This window comes from Dryobates pubescens, chromosome Z, assembly GCF_014839835.1.
Source record: "Dryobates pubescens isolate bDryPub1 chromosome Z, bDryPub1.pri, whole genome shotgun sequence".
Classification (NCBI taxonomy): domain Eukaryota; kingdom Metazoa; phylum Chordata; class Aves; order Piciformes; family Picidae; genus Dryobates; species Dryobates pubescens.
Window position 1 is genome coordinate 27,042,026 of NC_071657.1, and position 18,698 is coordinate 27,060,723.

Consider the following 18,698-nt stretch of genomic DNA (forward strand, 5'->3'; position numbering starts at 1 on the left):
GGCTTGTTCCATCTGCTCATCAAGACTCTCCTGTTCTGTTTGCTCCTTTCCCCTAGGAGACTGCCAGATAGTCTAAAGGGTGTGGTCTGTGTGCGACATGTTCTCCAAAGTGGCTCCTGAGCAGAACAATCACAACCTGTATGGCACCTTAGAAACTCCTGCTCCTGTGGCAAAACCTTTTCAAAATATTAAGAACTGTTGGGACATTTTTCTGGACTGAGAATGACTGCTTCTTATAGCTCTTTCTCTCTAAGATAACAGCTGACCTAGCTGTGACAGGAAGCAGATGGCCAGTTTGCTTTACCTTTTGGGTGAGATTTCATTTGGTCATTTATTTGGTCTATAAGCCCCCTTCAGCTGCTCATTTTCCCTGGAATAACTTAAATTTTCCTGATAACTGTTCAGGAATACATTTGGTCAATACTTATTCCAAGTAAGTGTCTACTTTTTATCTACCAGATAAATTGTCTGCCATCCCAAATAAGGCTTTATGATCTTATGACACTAAACTTGGCTGGCATGTTTGATTTCCTGAAGGAAAGACAGGACAAAAAGTCCTATCTAGATAACACACTTCAGTATTTATCAGTCTACATATGTTAGACTCAGGCTTGTAGCTCTCTGAACAAATGAAAGCAAGGCATTTTCTATCTTGCAGAATGAATGCAGAAGGATACAACACACCTAATGTGAACAAGTTCTCTTGCAACCACAAACTTGTCTTGTCTTGATCTAAAGAGCTTTGTGTCAATTTTTTTCATGCATAGTTGTTGTATTCCAGTCTTAAAGGTGTGTTTGACATCTATAAACTGGAAAATATGGAATTATTCTGGATGTATTCTTCGATCTTATTGCAATTTTCATGACCGACACATCTCCCTGTGCTTATGGGGGTATAAAGTGAAATAAAACTAGAGGGGTAAATTAACTGTTGCTTTGTCCTTCTGCATATAAAAGAAGTAAAAAACATTTACCATTTTAGCCAAAACCAGTGTTTCTCCACGTAGGTTTCTCCAGAGGAAAAGAGTGCAGCAATTCTGTGTTCGTACTTAGCTATTAGAAAATCCCAGCAGATGAAGAAGATGACTACGGCAGTGATGATAGGGAGTGGCAAGGCTCTCTGAAAATTCAAACTGCAGGCTGCAATAACTACCACCAAGTATGCTGTCATAGAAACAAGAATATACATGTCAGTTAGGATGGTCTTTATAAAAACAGAGTAAAATCTTACATTAAAGTCAGGCCTGCATTTACCTTTGAAGTGCTTTTCTGTCTCCAGGCCTAAATTCTGAAAAAAAAAACCCCAAAAGAAGTGTTTTCATAGGTAGTGTCGCTACTTATGTTTTTATGGAATTAACATACAGAATCTTGACATATTGTTAGAACTCACCCAAAATGAGTCAATGCTAGGAGCTCAAGATACTCAGCATGCAAGTGGCCCTTTTATAACCACTTCATGGTATGCTGATGCCTATCACACAAGCATATTTTAGGCATACGTGCTCTCAGGGCCCAAAAAGGATGATCTCAAAAAGAATCCTGGTGGAGGGGAAGGAAACAAACCAGCTTCCTGGCTAATTAGAAACAGACAAAGAAGAACAGCTGAATGATTTGGTAGTGCTTCCTGACATTTCTTCTAGCAAACATTTGTTGTAGACATGGAATGATAAGGGCCAAAATAGAAAATATTAATTTCTAGCCTGCTGAATTAAGTTCAGTTCATGTGGGTCCCTGACTCTTTCAAATGTGTTTTCATGCTTGTGGGAAAATTCTTAGAGCTGTAATTTAACTGGCTTATTGGAGGAGGCTGCTAATGGAGTGGACACAAAGAACTATTCTGTTATCCCAAATGTTACAGTTCGTCAGAGTTGAGAAACATGCTAGAGAAACAGTGTAGCAAGATCTGTGCTTTTGTTAAGTTTGGGAATGAGTAGGGGTCTGGGGATCTGGAGCTTTCTCTGGGACTTTTACTTTCTTTCAAATACCTTTTTTAAGACAATCCAGACTTTTTATGTCAGTCTATAATCTCATGTAGGTAAATAAATAAAGCTTCACAAAATCTGAATATAACATACTGTACCTGTTATTAAAATTCCATAGATGACATAATAAATCCTGGTTCTGTGTTTCTTGCAAAATTCACAGACTTTATCATATTTCTTTTCTAAAGGCCTAGACAAATGTAACAAACAAACAGAAACTTTAGCTGTAGATTAGAAAGAAAAAGGAAAGGGGACAAATGAAAACAAAAGAAAGAAAGAAAAAAAAAAAAAGTAATTTGACCAGGAAGATCACATTACATTGATAAAAATTTCTCCGCTTGTAAGGGTTACATTTTAATCCCAAAATGCAAAAGAAAATTGTGCCAACATCTGCAGAGATCTTGGGCAGTATTTCTTTGATTTGATGTTGGACAAGTGAAAAGGAAAATCTGGGAGATATCTAATGGGTCAAAGTTAGCAGGCCAGTCCTAGCCTCTGAATTACAGCTCTTCTGTGAGGTCTGTTAACAGGGTTAGTGCAAATTGGGTATACATAGAATACATAGAATAAACCAGGTTGGAAGAGACCTTCAAGATCATTGCATCGAACCCATCGACCAATCCAACCCACCTAAACAACTAAACCATGGAACCAAGCACCCCATCAAGTCTTCTCCTGAACACCTTCAACGATGGTGACTCCACCACCTCCCCAGGCAACCCATTCCAATGGGCAATCACTCTCTCTGTATAGAACTTCTTCCTCACATCCAACTTAAACCTCCCCTGGTACAGCCTGAGACTGTGTCCTCTTGTTCTGGTGCTGGCTGCCTGGAAGAAGAGACCAACATCTGTCTGTCTACAACCTCCCTTCAGGTAGTTGTAGAGAGCAATAAGGTCACCCCTGAGTCTCCTCCTCTCCAGGCTAAGCAATCCCAGCCCCCTCAGTCTCTCCTCATAGGGCTTGTGTTCCAAACCCCTCACCAACTTCATTGTCCTTCTCTGGACATGCTCCAGCAACTCAACATCCTTCCTAAACTGAGGGGCCCAGAACTGGACACAGTACTCGAGGTGCGGCCTAACCAGTGCTGAGTACAGGGGCACAATGACCTCCCTGCTCCTGCTGGCCACACTGTTCCTGATGCAGGCCAGGATGCCATTGGCCCTCTTGGCTGCCTGGGCACACTGCAGGCTCATGTTCAGTCTACCATCAACCAGCATCCCCAGGTCCCTCTCTACCTGACTGCTCTCCAGCCACTCTGACCCCAGCCTGTAGCACTGCATGGGGTTGTTGTGGCCAATGTGCAGAACCCGGCACTTGGATGTGTTAAATCTCATGCCGTTGGACTCTGCCCATCTGTCCAGCCTGTCGAGGTCCCTCTGCAGAGCCTCTCTACCCTCCAGCCGATCAACTCCTGCCCCCAGCTTGGTGTCGTCAGCAAATTTACTGATGATAGACTCAATGCCCTCATCCAGATCATCAATAAAGATGTTAGAGAGCATGGGGCCCAGCACTGATCCCTGGGGCACACCACTAGTGACTGGCTGCCAGCTGGATGTGGCACCATTCACCACCACTCTCTGGGCTCAGCCCTCCAGCCAGTTCCTAACCCAATGCAGTGTGCTCCCATCCAAGCCATGGGCTGACAGCTTGGCCAGGAGTTTGCTATAGGGAACGGTGTCAAAGGCCTTGCTGAGGTCCAGGTAGACCACATGCACAGGCCTCCCCACATCCACCAGGCAGGTCACCTGGTCATAGGAGGAGATCAGGTTGGTCAGGTAGGTCCTGCCCTTCCTAAACCCATGCTGGCTGGGCCTGATCCCTTGGCCATCCTCTAAGTGTTGTGTGATTGCACTCAAGATGACCTGTTCTATAATCTTTCCTGGCACTGAGGTCAGGCTGACAGGCCTGTAATTCCCTGGCTCATCCAACCGGCCCTTCTTGTGGATGGGTACCACGTTGGCCAGCTTCCAGTCTTCTGGGACCTCTCCAGTGAGCCAGGACTGCTGAAAAATGATGGAGAGTGGCTTGGCCAGCTCATTGGCCAGCTCATCTGCCAGCTCTCTCAGCACCCTAGGATGGATCCCATCTGGTCCCATGGAATTATGGGGATCCAAGCGGCTGAGGAGAGCTACAATCGCCTGCTCATGGAACATACGGAAACTATGCAGCTTCCTGGCTCTTTCTGCCAGCTCTGCAGGCCAGCCATCTGGAAGATGTTCTGTCCTACTAGTAAAAATTGAGGCAAAGAAGGTGTTAAGTACCTCTGCCTTTTCCTCATCCTTTGATACAACATTTCCCTCCATGTCAACCAAGGAGTGGAGGTTGTCCTTGCCCTTCCTCTTGCTATTAATATATTTATAGAAGGACTTTTTGCTGTCCTTCACAGCAGAGGCCAGTTTAAGCTCCAAATGTGCTTTTGCCTCCCTAATTTTCTTCCTCCATGATTTGGCTACATCCTTAAACATTCCGTGGGTTGCCTCACCTTTCTTCCAAAGATGATACAGCCTCTTTTTTTCCCTTAGTTCTATTAAAAGTATGTAGTTAAAGATTCAATACATTCTGCTAGAGCCACAAAGACTGTTAACACAGACAGCCCTGAACTGTTGTCTGGAGCAACAGAGTTTTGAAGGCCTAAATATGTGTGTGCAAAACTGCAACGTCCATCTTAAGCCTTATTATAGGGTGCATAGATTTGAAAATGTGATTATCAGTTACATTAATTTTTCATCAAAGACTCATCAGTTCATAGAAGGTTAGATGTTTTGTTATATTTAAATCTGTTGTTCTAGTTATCTGTTCTTCCAATTATTACACACTTCTCTTTCATTCTCTCCTCATCTCACTAAGGATAGCACAGAGTGATTTCATGAGGGAGGATGAAATTTAGGGAATTAGCAGTTAATGAAGTTAATACAGATTTCTGATCTTAAGCATGCTGGTGATGTGGACAACGTATAACTAAGTAAAACATTCTTGTATTGTACAAGCTGGAAAAGAAATCGCAGCTTTAGCTCTTTCTCTCTCTCTAAAGTAGTGCTTCATAGCCTACAGTCTATAAAGGCAATATTATATATAGTGATGCTAACTATCAAGACACTACTTGTTTAGAAACTACATGCAGCTGGTGTAAAATGCACACTTAAATTCAGCACAAATAACCACAAAACTGCCCAACAACCAACCATACAAAGAAACCCCCTCCCAAAAAAACCTCACAAAACAAAACCAACAACAAAACAAAACAAAGACACACACACACAAAAAAGACAGCTGCTATTAATTTAAATCAAATCAGCACAGCAATGAAATACTCCTTCACCAGTATAATGAGTAACAGGGTCTTTAAGAAATCTCAATTGCTTTTGATATTTCACTTTTATTTCTGGGAATTCCTGTTACCTCTAAGTCATAGCTTTTGTTAGCTTTTATTTATTTTTTTTAAACTTGCATGAACATTAGCTTATCTACCCTGTCTCATCAGAGAGATTATATACAAGAATAAAAGAATGAAAAGGAGAAAAGAGACAAATACATTAATAGGACAGAGTTACTTTATCACATTTACAGTTCATTCATTAACAAAAAAAAAAAATCCAAGCACAAAAGCAAACCCAAACAAAAAGAAGGTATTACCTTCTCCCTGTTACTGCTACTTATCAGTCCTTTAAAATTGTTATTTTAAGATTATGATTCTTTGTAATCTCTTCTAACATGTCTTTCTCCCTTGTTATTTTATTATTTTAGGTGATTATCCCTCCAGTAATAGTGTGCATTTGGGCAAACATGTCATAAATATGCAAGTCTGTTCTCAAAGGTGGGGGGAAAAAAAGGTCCATGTAAAATCTCGTTAATATACTAAAGAAACATTATTTTCTAAGAGCTGTTCCTACGTATCGGCAAATGAAAAGACTGCTTAAGTACATATAAGGAAGAACTTTACTGTGAAATATTTATAAATGCCCAAACTATTCCTGTTGTACTTTGCAACTCACAAATTTTCTCATCTGAATGTACTCTAGAAGTGAACTTAAATGCCTTGCTCATGTAGTCAATCCTTGTTATCAACAAACTGATCTTCCAAAGGAGTTGTACCTCAAACCACAGGCAATTCAAAGCTATCTGTTGGAAGAAATCAATGTCCCTTTTGAGCATATCAGAGAAGATAAAAGATCACATTAGTACCTGCTTTTAGGAACTAGTTTTAAAAAAATAACTTGGTAGAGATACCATTGCCCCTGTTAGGTTTTCAAGGCAAAAATCAACCTAGACAAAGTACAAAACCAGAAAGCACTGAACAACACACAGCCTAACTGTGATTAGCACAAAGTGCTCTTCAGCTTTCAACCTTCAAGGAGTATTCACTGTCTGAAGCAAAGGTACCTTCTGCTGGTGGAGGTATGAGGGGACCTCTAGAAAAATAAGCCCTTTGAATCAAACTTTATTTATTTCTTGGTTCTCCATCTGTGTACAAATAACTAATCACTATTAGAAAACGTACAGGCTTCATCTCTGCCAACTCAATCCAAATCTGTGCAGAGGTGTCTCTTTTCAAATTAATCCTGTGGGCCCAAGTATAAGGGAGAACAGACAGCACTAACCTTATGCACCCATTTGCATGTCAACACTTGCCTGTGCAATTGTCTTACTTCTGGCAAGATGCTGGATGCATGACACTGGAGTGGCTTATCAAACTTGGATATCTGAACTCTTAAACATCAGCTTTGTTTTAGCTAGACAAGAACCTAAACTTTTAAAACAAGAGCGTTTTAAAAGAATAAAGAGGAGAAATTAAAAAACCCGCCTCCAAACACTTTCCTTAGATTTTTTAAGCAGTATTTTAATATGATGGCATCAGTAAACCTGATCATATTAACAAATCTTGCTGCTTACCCCCCCACCCCCCTTTTTTTTAATATGTCTTATGCAGGGTTTGCAGTTTTCAAAGCCCCCCCATTTCCCCCCCCCCCCCCGTTCTTATTTTTCACTAGGGTAAGTAGCTGTGCAAACTGAAGGACAATAGTGAATCTTTTAACTTCTTGGAAGAGATCACTATATAAGACACCTTCTTAAAAAAGGGTCATAAGGAAATGTTGGACAAATAGTTAATGTACAAAAAGGAAAAAAAAATTGTTGCTCCTTTACTTTGCAAGACACTAGAAAGATAATTTCACAATTACACATGTCATTTGAAAGGCATAATAACGTTAAATACAGTGTGTTCCTGTATGACACATATTGATAGGCAATACATCGGTCTGTGTAGCAATAGAGGTACGGCAATGAAATTCAGAGCTGTCACTTTAGAAACAGAAATGTTGGCAGCTTATTTTTTAACTCGGGACTAAGTGAGTGGAAAGCTTACTTATCCAAAAGACATTACCCTTTCAAACGTGGCTGCTCATCATCTGCTGAGTCACGTTTGTTTTCCTGCAGATCAGTCTGAATATTGATGTATTCGTCCTCCTGCAAAACAGATCAGTGGCAAGGTTGTGTGAGGCATGCATCCTTGTTAAGGAAGGTGCAAAAATACTGATCTCCATTGGAATGTGGCTGAAGCGGTCTCAGGAGTTTCCTGTCTGCACCTAGTCCACAGATCCAGCTTTCCTATCTGCCACCAATGCTGTGACCAGTATCAGGAAAACCCAGCAGTAAGATTGTGGTTGTGAAATTTTGCAATCCATCCATGCTGTTTTGAAATGGAAAAAAAATTACAAGTGTTACTCAGAGATGAAAAGGACCCCATACAGAGGGATGGTGGCTCAACCACTTCCTTGGGCAACCTGTTCCAATGCTCACCAATCATTTTAGTGAAGAATTTTTTCCTAATATCCAAAGTAAATCATACTTTGTCCTATCACTTGTTACTTGGGAGAAGAAACCAACCCCCACCTCCCCACAACCTCCTTTCAGGTAACTGCAAACTTCCAGAGGGTACAGTAAATCCCTTTGTCCATGTAATTGCTTAAGATACTAAACAGAATTAGCCCTAATAGTGAGCTCCAGAGAACACCATCTGTAACTGGCCTGCTACTGAACTAATCGTCATTTGCCACAACTGGTCTAGTGTGGCCTGGCCATTCAGCCAGGCTTTTTATAGAGACAGCACACTTTAATCAGGAACACATCTTTTTGCACCCTGAACCCACACAAGCCTGGCTGCATTAAAGTTTTTGAACAATGAATGATAGCCTAACCTCCATTCTGTCTGAGGCCTGTCCTTGAGGTGGCTGGGAGCTCTGGTCCCCCGCCAAGCTGCTTGGCATACCCGTGGGGGCTGCCATGCCCACCCTGCATTACTTCCCCCAGCCCAGCCTGGAGGGGCAGAGAAGAGTGAGCCCGTCCCACAGACTGCAGAAGGGCCAGGAACCCGGGCAGGAAACCGTTGGGTTCAACGGCAGCAGCGTAACGACATCGGGTGCTGGTGCTGTGCTCTCCTCATTCCAACACTGTGCCAGGGTGGCCTCACTGCTCACCTCCCTTTAAGCTGGGACCACAGCAAAGGCAGACAGTGTTTACCTGAGTTGATGATCATGTCCTACCCTCTCTCTAGATGCCATTTCGCTCTGCCTACTTGGAGAGGTGGCAGACTGCAAGAAAGCTTTTATTTTCCAGTCGCTGTTTGTGCTATCTGCGCTCCTCTCACCGCCGTATGACGCACGGCCGACTGCGGACCTCACGCTGGCGCCTCCCTTCTGTCTGGTTGCCCTACTGCACGCATCACCAAAGGTCCTGGAAGACCCTCATTTAGTTCCTAAATGAACCAGCTCCAAAGCAAAATTAACACACGTTAATTGGCTCTGTCATTAACGCACAGCCAGCAATTCAAATGGCACAGAGGAGTATGCATGTAGAAGCCACTATTCATGCTACTAGGAGAAACCTTGGCTTGACACGAACAGGGAATCTCTCAGACCTCTTGATCGCAGTTTTTGAGGGAGCTGGAGTGAGAGCTGTGTGTTTCTGTGAAGCTGCACTGTAACTTATGGCTGCGTTTTCACTAAATGCAGTTGTTCACTCTCTCTGGCCTTTAACTACGAGATAAAAACAAACCTGGAAAATTTAGATGCTGCCACCTGCTAAGCTCAATGGAAGCACTGTGCTCAGTGAATGCAGGAGGTGGGCATCTTACCTGAGGAACACCAAGTGCTGACAGTATTGAAATATCATTTATTCCTGGGCTTAAGTTTGGTGCACATTGCATGCAAGTACTTCTCACAGATTTTTGCGCCTGCATTATAAATCAGGAGAGTCCAGCAATCTGGATTGAAGAGCAATATTTTCATGTTTGCAGGGGGCTGCACTCCCCATGGCACAGCATCCCCTCTCCTGGTTACACCTCAAAGTCCATGTCCCACACCTCCTGCCTCCACCTTCATCCCTCCACTTCATGTGCTGCCCAGGCCAGACCATGCTCCCACCACTACTTTCTTCTGCCACATCATCCTCCTTGGACCAGGAGTTCATGCAAATCACCCACAGCCTGGCTATTTGAATTTGTGAATATACTGTTTGTCTTAAGAATTTAAACTCCCTTTTTTTTTTTTTCTTTTTTTTTTATTATTTCAATATGAAATCCATCAACCTGCATCTTTTCACCTTGTCTAAACATTTAAATCTGCTCAGGATGTTACTATGTTGCTTTTTGTCACAAATTCTTTCCTACATCTACAATAACAAGTATTAAGAAAATCTGACTTGTAAGACCGCTTTGTGTCTAACTCTATACAGATATAGAAGGAAAAGGGAGAACTCCCTTAATTTCTTTTTTCCCACCCCATGGACAAACATGGTATCAGATGTGGTTCTTTAGGAGCATTGGCCCTTGCTGAAGCTAACCTATGGGACGTGTGGAACATGTGGACTTCTGCTTCTGCTGGCAGGGGCGCAGCAAAGTTCACACTCTGCAGAGCCTCAAAAAACCTCTTCTGGCCCACTCACAGTGTTTCCAAGAAAGTGTCAGTGTGGTTATACATATCTCTACTACTCTCATATAAAATAGAGAGTGAGCACTTTCAGCTGAAACTTTTCAATGAAAAATTGGTTTCTTTGATGAAAAGCAAGCTTCATTGACTGCCAGTACTTTTATACATTTTCAAAGGTCTACATCCATTCTGAAAGTCCTTGTTTTGATATTTTCGTTAATTTTTTGTGTGTGTGTCCCTAGCTTTTTCTGGGAGGAAAGCATAGACACTGTCTACCACTTTTCCTCCTAGCATCTTAGATCCCTGTTTTCTTCCTAGGAGTGTGTGTCAGAACAATGCAAGATCCTCTCCTACCACTGTAAATCTGGAATCACTTCAACTTTCAGAGCAGAGGCTTTTATTTTGCAGCATGCACTTGCTGATTCTGATCATATCCAAAGCCCACTGGAAAATAGAAAAAAATATCCACAGCATCAAGAAACCTCTATTTCTTACATGCTGTTTCAGGTACCATCAAACTTGGCAAGTAGGTCTGATTACAACACAGGGAAGTACCAGAAGTTTTTAAAGGAACTCTTAGAGTAGCAGATTATTTTGGGAGTGTGGATGTGAAAATATGAATACATCACAATAGCAAAATGTTTATGGTTTGTTTTAAAGCTGACTCTCATGTCTTCATAGCTATTCACTACATAAACTTACATAGCTGTGCAGTCAAAATTAATGTGTTTATTATGAAGTCATCTGTATTGTATTTGCCTTTTTTTTTCTCCGGTCTGTTGTATGTCAGAACTGTTGCCGCCGGTCTTTGTCTGAAATTTCCTTATTAGGGATGAGCAGGTAATATGTATGCCTTACCTGACTGAAAGATTGTACCACTAAACCAAACGTTTCCAGCTTCTCTTTTTCAAAAAATTTTTAGGAGAAAATGCTTCTCTATGAACTCCTTGTCTACACTATTCCCTGTGATCACCATTTCTCATGTCTCTTTTGTTTCTTGTATTGAAAATATTGTGATGTTGGAAAACAGTGTTCTGAATCCTACATCCTGTAAATTTTCTGTGTTTTCTACTCAATGTACATTTTTCTGAGAACACAACTTGCTTCCCTAACTGATTTAAAACTCTTAAGTTGTTTCAAGTTTTGTTCAAATATCTGTCTTGGGTGTATTATCACAGGCAGTTACTGACATTGAATGTATGGTTTATGAATTTAAATAAAGTCATTAAAAACCAAGCAAACAAAAACCCACCACCAAACCCAGAATACACAAAACCTCCATGCCTGGTTAGTATGCATAGTGTTCTTAGTTTGTGAATTCTTGATTCTCTGGCTCAAAGAACATTCACACCTTCTCTGTTGTTCTGGGTCATGATAAGACCAGAAACTGTATCAAATCAAAATCTAAAAGCCTGTCTTGTGTGTAATAAGAACTGGTTTATACTCTGATGGTTCTGTTTCTGTGTTTTACTTTGCTACTATGGGGAGTCCAAAACTCAGTGTACAAACCTTGGGTGTTCAAGGTACTGCACTACTACACAAAGCTGGATTTGCCATGCATAGTGCTCAACTAAATGCTGTTTTCTTGGCCCAAAATCACATGACCTCCCAGTGCTGACCTTTGCTTCAGGATTGTTTAAAGTATACAAAGATCCAGCCCTTCTCCCACCAAGGGCAAAATGGCCTGTTTGGGCTTTCCCAGGTGTTTGTGGTTTGTTTTTTTTTGTTTGTTTGCTTTGTTGTTGTTGGTGTTGGTGTTGGTGGTGGTTGGTTGTTAATTTTATGTTTTAAATTCTGTACCTGCCTTAGGAGTCTGCAGTTGCTGCCCCAGAAGTTGACAATGAAAGATTCTACTGAATGCTCCACACAGTGAGAAAACAAACCAACAACACAATAAGCAGTGCTTAACTGTACCTCTAGGCTATAATAAGTTTAAAAAATACTACACAAGATAGCATAATGAAGTTGGAATGATACAACTGGAGTGATACAGTTGTGTAACTGACACATGAATGCCCCTGGGGATAGTCTCCTTGAAGATCAGTGTGTTTGATACTGAGCAAGAAAAAGAGATTTCTTAGGACGTTCACCGGTGAACATGCTGTCTACAAGAAACAGAAGCACAGAATAAATTGTGTTGGAAGAAACCTCTAGAAGTCGCTTTATCCAACCCACTGCTTAACTCCAATAATTACATTGAAGTTAATTTATACAGTAATTAAAATATCTGAGTGTATGAGTAATGTAACTGAAAACTAGAGTGTCACATGACTGCTGGAATTCTAAATAGCCCACACTGTAGAATGATAGATTTGGGTTATTTTTTTTTACAAGCATAAAAAGCATTAATTTCATCATGTGATCATACTACATTCCTGATATACTTCAAAATCTGTAGAAACTGGTTAATTACTATTGATAACAAGTTTACTTCAGTAAGAGACTACTTCTGTTGACTAAAACAGTCTTCGAGTGTCATAAAGCAGTGTAATTTTCTTATGCTTCACAGTTGATTCTTCAAGTACAACCTCTTCATCTTCTCCCCCCACCCTTTTTTTTTTTGTTTGTTTTCTTATTTGGGTTGGTGCAAATGCACATTATTTCAGCATACACCATGAACAAAGGAACTCTTCACCAAAATGCCAATCTGCTTGTTGCAAATTGCTACCTACCCAGCATGGACAGAAAAGCTTCTACCTCATTTTCTCATTGCCTTTTTCTATCTCCCTGAATATGTTTTCATTGCAAAAGAAACTTCTGCTTGCAAAATATTTGATTGAACAGCAAGAGCGTGGAGCTCTTTCAGTGTTTGTTTTGTGCCCTCTAGATGAGCAGTTAATCTGCCAAGTCTTTTAGTATAAGTATTCTTTGACCTTCGCTCTCACCTCCTCCCTGCCTTTCCCAGGAGGATTAGTTTTGCAAAGGGCATAACTTCTATCGGCTGTGTTTTTAACAGCCGCACACTCTCTAGAGTAGATGGTTTTCTGTCACTGCCAGTTAGCAAATGGAAACAGACTGACTATCTCAGCATCCAGGCAGCTGCTTAAATTGTTTCGGGTTTAAAGGTGGATTTAAATAAATTTCAGATCGTATTAAGTCAACTGAAATGAAACCATTTGATCTACAGTTCAAAATTTTGCAATGCTTTTAGTATTCACTTTAACTGACAAGCAGTGATTTAAGTTTCCCTCATGCACTACCTTTTGCTAACCAGACCATCATGATTCTGAAGGATTAAAAATCCGGTTTAAGTATTGAGGATTTTTTCTCTTTTTCTGTCAATAACCATAGCATTCATAAATTCCTGTCAAATGATAAAAATTCAGTGTAGAGGGCAAGAGGGATGGATATTCATTGTTAGTGTGTATAGTAAATGAGCTGTAGAGACAGCAGTTAAGAAACAATTACTGCTAGATTTAAATTCAGCTGGCTAAATGTTCATGGGGGTTTATAATGGGTTGCAAATTAGGTACAACCACCTCTGAGTGAATACATTAGTGTTTTCACTAAAAGCTGAAATTTTCAGTCTTGAGTAAGATAGCTGTATAGTATCCCGAAATGCAGGATAAAGAAGTTAAAAAAATAGAGAGATAGAACGAGGGAGAGGGAGAGGGAAAAGGAGAGGGAGAGGGAGAGGGAGAGGGAGAGGGAAGAAGGGAAAGGAAAAGAAAAGGAAATGGAAAGGGAAAGGAAAAAGGTAAGAAATCTATTTGCTGTCAGAGTAAGTGAAGGTATGAGAGGCAGAAAGAAAAGTCCAGAAAAAACAGCACAGGAAAAAAATATCTGCACATTCCTGAGAAGATAACAAGGTGAACATAACTCCTGCAACTATGGCATTCAAAATATCTGTGGATGGCAAGTAGGAGCACAATGAGGATGTTAAGGATGAGAACCCTAAAAATAGGTTTCACAAGGAATATTTACTTAGCCTGAGAAGAAAAGAGCCTTAAGTTATAGCTGTATTTCACTATTTCCTGATGAAGTAGTATCTATAGAGACAATTAAGATTTATTTAAAAAACAAAACAAAACTGGCTTTAAAAAAACATGGAAAGGGGCTGCATAATTTCCTGTCTGGATCTGATGTAATTATAGAGAAGAGTTATGTCTCCATAATTCCCAAAGGAAAGTACAACAACAATCACCAAGAAATATAAATTCTTAACTGTCCCTGTAGTTTTAATTAACCAACCAGACAAGATTATGTAGAAGCTGTGGAGAATGGCAATAAATACAGAAATATATAGCATTTTTAAGATGTACTATAAACTTGTTTGATTAAAATGGAGTACAAAAGCTGACTATGTTATTGCAGCTTCTTAAGAGTACAGTGTTTTGCTTCAGAGACAGGTACTGATCATTTAGCGCATCATTAACATTGGCAAGAGGAGACCAGCAAACAATTAGTGTTTATTAGTGGTTATCTTCCCTTTTAACTGCCCCACCCCCCCTCACCCCCCAGCCTTCCTTTCAAAAATATTTACCTCCTTTTAAAAGTCAGTGTTTTTTTCATCCCAGGTGCGGTTCCTTTTTATGAGACAGGTCTTATCATTCCATGAGGAATAAGTGTGACTTGTTTGATATTATCATCATCAGAATCATTGCAACTGATTAGGTAAAACCCTTTGCCTCTTAAATAACAGCTAAACACAAGGTAGCTAAATCCAGTTGCAGGGCTGGGGGTACTATTAGCGTTGGGTTTCTGAGCAGGAAATTCCGTGGGCGTGATTGTCCAGTTGGTGCCATCAGAAAGATGTTAACCATACTGAATGCAGAAAACGCACACTATGTATGACATTATTGTGGATATAGATATAGAGTGCATCACATTAGACATTTAACATGGACAATGTGAAATTTAGAGGGGCTCAAAAAGTTAGGCCCCTTTGACCTCTTGTATGACTAGTCATAAAGCAGATTGCTCTGTATTACAACCTTTTAATCCCGTTAGTCTCCACAAGAGAAGGCACAATACCTGTCGTTTGTAGCATAATAAATCTACCACCGGGCAGGCTTGAACTGCCTTGTATTATGCTGAGACCTGTTCCTTCCTTTTTTTTTTTCTTTTTTTCCCCCCAATTTGCTTTATAAAACAAATTTAACCCGAGTTTCTTGTCTTCTTCTTTTTTTCCTGTGTCTTTGTGTGCTAATCATCAAATGACTCAAGGATATCTGTAGAAACCTACGGAGTGCAATCCACACTGACACTTAGAATGTCTTAGATAAATCTTTTTCTGGAACACTTTTATGTGGTTTACGGAAGATACTGATTGCTTAATACTAGAAGACACTATCTTGGAGGAAGAAAAGCATTGACCCTTTGTGCAAGAAAAAATCGAATGAAATACTAAAAAAAAAATGATATTTTCTTCTCAGGGGCTTCTATCACAAAGTGATGAGTTTTTCTATATTTGTGTGTTTACCTATTTCCTTCTTTGTCTTATTTTCTACATAGTGACTTGTATATTGAATCAGACATGGACTGCTAATATGAATGTGCATACCTTATGGTGTTCAAGGAATTAAAAGTACTCAGAAAGTCTCATTCAGGCCCCGGGTTTCATTGTTAGACAGTCTTTGTGATTTGGCATTTGAGTTATATAGATCGGAGAGGATTTGCACGCTCTCGCAAGCTCTGTAACAGACAGGAATGGAAACATTTGGGTTCACTGCATACCGCTAAGGTGAGCTAGCTTTGTGAACAGAGAATTGATCCAATCACTGCACTGTGCTGAGGGAAGAGGTGATTTGCATTTCAGGTCATTCAAAAGCATTTAGCACTGAACGTCTGCAGCTGGGAAGGGACTTCTCTCCTTGATGAGTTTGTAGGTACAGAATGTGCAATCTGATTGCATTATCTTAGGTACACATCTTGTGCGGAAATACAGCCCGGATGAAGTCCTCTTCTATCTCATTCACTTGAACTGAGGGAGACTCAAATTCAAAGTGCTTGTCTACGGGCTCTGAAGCCCGTTGAGGGGCCTCGAATTACCCGGGAGAATGTCGTAGCCACTGGAATATTGTATTCTAAGATTTATCTCTGTCTCGTCTTGAAGGTGTGCCACTTAGCATGAATTATTAACTAATTACTGAAGAAGGGACTTGAACCTACCTCCTTACATTCCATAAGTATTCCCTGACCAGCAGATTATCAAATCAATTTATTGCTTGTCTGTCTCTATAGCCCAATGAATACATAAACAGAGTGGTTGAATATCACTGGTGTTGCATTATATTCGACATGCTTAGCATCTGCAAAGACCTTTTTGTGTTATTTAAATCGTGGTGGCTGATATTCACACCCAATACATGCTGTCCTTCCTGCTAACTGAGCACTGGGGCAGCATAAGCACCACAGGCTGCAGAGAGCGGTTGTAAGTAACTCTGCTAACACAGCACTCTTTAGGGCCACTTTTCCCACCTACCTTATCTGACAAGTCTAATGAACAGGCCTGGCTGTGGGTTTTCAAATTTCTATTTGTTCCTGATCTAATTCTGATGAAAGTACAGAGATGCTGGAGAGTGAGGAAAAAAAACCCAACCAACTAACTGGGTAACAGGTTTGTTTATTTGGTTGGTTTTTTCATGCTTCTGCTTTTGAAGACTACATTTCAAAATGGCTATTAATATTATGCCCATATCACGCAGAACTTTTGGGTTGGTTTTCTGTGCTCTTCCTGGGAGGAGAGCAAGACAATTGCACTTTCATTATGAAGAAGACAAGAAGGAAGACATTAGCCCCACTGAGTTTACATTACTGTTTTCCCCATATTATTAATATACACGGCCTTGATGAGATATATACCTGTTGCATAATGATGACCTCCTCTTCAACAGAACTGTTAATTACCTATCCTCGGGTAAAGGCAGCAGAGCCTTTTCAAAGATAGCAGTATAGCAGGCAGCAGATGAAGGCTATAAGCAGAACCTGCTCCTGAATGTGTCAATTGTGATCCAGCTTTTCATACAAAAGCCTTTCTTTTTTGTCGTCCCCTCCCCCCCCGCCCCTTCAGGGACTGAAGCAAACACTGTTTGTTAAGTCCTTCCTCTTCCCGGCAAAGCAAAGTAAACCACACTTACCTGAAAGGCCAAATTGTGCACTCCTGAGTGATCACAGGTGACCTCCTTCAGCTCCATGTCTCTAGTATGGACAGAAGAATTTTGGGTGAATGTTAAAAACTACTTGCAGCACAGAGCAATGGCAGCCAGCACCTGGTTAATCCATCCACAAGGTCGGTGAGAATCACTTGAAACCTTGTTAGCTGAAGGCACTCTCAGGTTGCTCCTGCTCATTTACAGCTCCACCTTCTTTCTTCCCTGGCACAGCCCCTCTAGGCCAGCGTGGGAAACTACATTCAGCATTTCTGGAGGCAAGAGGAAGACTTCTTTGGATGAGCCCAAAGGCTTTCCTCACTTGCTTGGGGGAAAGTACTCCCTACTTAGATCTTTGGGAGATAAACTTTTTGTTGTTGTTGTTGGTTGGTGGTTTGGGGGGGTTTGTTTGTTTGTTAAGAACGATCCTCAAGTCGCTGTTTCTCTGATGTTATTGTGATATATAATACTTAGGAACTTCATCTAGCAAGAGAAAACAAAGGAAAATGGACTCAAACAAATATAGGTTGTGCGGCTTTGGTCGGCATGCCAAATCTCAGGGAGTAGAGTGATTTAGTTGTCTATCCTAAGATTTCTTATCTTTAACCTAAGGGTTTTCAAATACTTTTCAGGCTTTATATACATGGTGTGGAAAATTTAAATTACTAGAACTATCATTTGGTTCTCTTATTCATGGTTTTGGCTGCTATGGACTTTGTATTTCCAGCTTGTTCTAAGTTCAGTGAAAATAGTAGCTCTATTGTCAGACACTAATGTCAGAGAGGATTTGATATGGGTATTTATGTAGTTATTAGGTGCCTAAATCTGTAATTTTCTACATGGGGACTGGAAATTTGATGAATTTTGCATCATCCTCTTAAACAGCAGAAAATTATGTCCTCTTTTAAGAATAAAAACAGAATGCACTACCATGAGTGAATATGTTCTTGGAAATAAATAACAGGTAAATGGAAAATAAGATGTGTGTCCTTCACTGCTGTGAAGGACAACAAAAAATCCTTCTACAAGTATATCAATAGCAAGAGGAGGGGCAAGGACAACCTCCATTCCTTGGTGGACATGGAAGAGAATATAGTAACTAAGGAAGAGAAAAAGGCAGAGGTACTTAACACCATCTTTGCCTCCATTTATAATAGCAAGATAGGTTGTCTTCTAGACAACTGGCCTCCTGAGATGGCAGATGGAGTCAGGGAGCAGGAGAGTTCCCCTGTGATCCAGGAGGAAGTAGTAGGAGACCTTCTTAGCTGCCTGGGTGCCCACAAGTCCATGGGACCAGATGGGATCCATCCTAGGGTGCTGAGAGAGCTGGCAGATGAGCTGGCCAAGCTGCTCTCCATCATTTTTCAACAGTCCTGGCTCACTGGAGAGATCCCAGATGACTGGAAGCTGGCCAATGTGGTGCCCATCCACAAGAAGGGCTGGAAGGAGGAACCAGGGAGTTACAGACCAGTCAGCCTGACCTCAGTGCCAGGCAAAATTATGGAACGGGTCATCTTGAGTGCAATCACACAGCACTTACAGGATGGCCAAGGCCCAGCCAGCATGGATTTAGGAAGGGCAGGTCCTGCCTGACCAACCTGATCTCCTTCTATGATCAGGTGACCTGCCTGGTGGATGTGGGGAAGGCCATGGATGTAGTCTACCTGGACTTCATCAAGGCCTTTGACACCGCCCCCCAC

At 41.0% G+C, this 18,698-nt stretch overlaps 1 protein-coding gene across 1 annotated transcript in view; it reads right to left on the minus strand.

Moving 5' to 3' along the window:
* SLC28A3 (solute carrier family 28 member 3) overlaps positions 1 to 17,043 on the minus strand; it is a 49,336-nt gene extending 32,293 nt beyond the window's left edge. The window contains exons 1-5 of the mRNA XM_009903143.2: positions 16,987 to 17,043; positions 11,192 to 11,236; positions 7,366 to 7,448; positions 2,081 to 2,172; positions 975 to 1,164 (exon numbers count right to left, since the gene is read on the minus strand). Coding sequence (XP_009901445.2) covers positions 975 to 1,164; positions 2,081 to 2,172; positions 7,366 to 7,448; positions 11,192 to 11,236; positions 16,987 to 17,043 — 467 coding nt within the window. The remainder of the gene's footprint in view (positions 1 to 974; positions 1,165 to 2,080; positions 2,173 to 7,365; positions 7,449 to 11,191; positions 11,237 to 16,986) is intronic.
* Between the last annotated feature and the right edge of the window lie 1,655 nt (positions 17,044 to 18,698).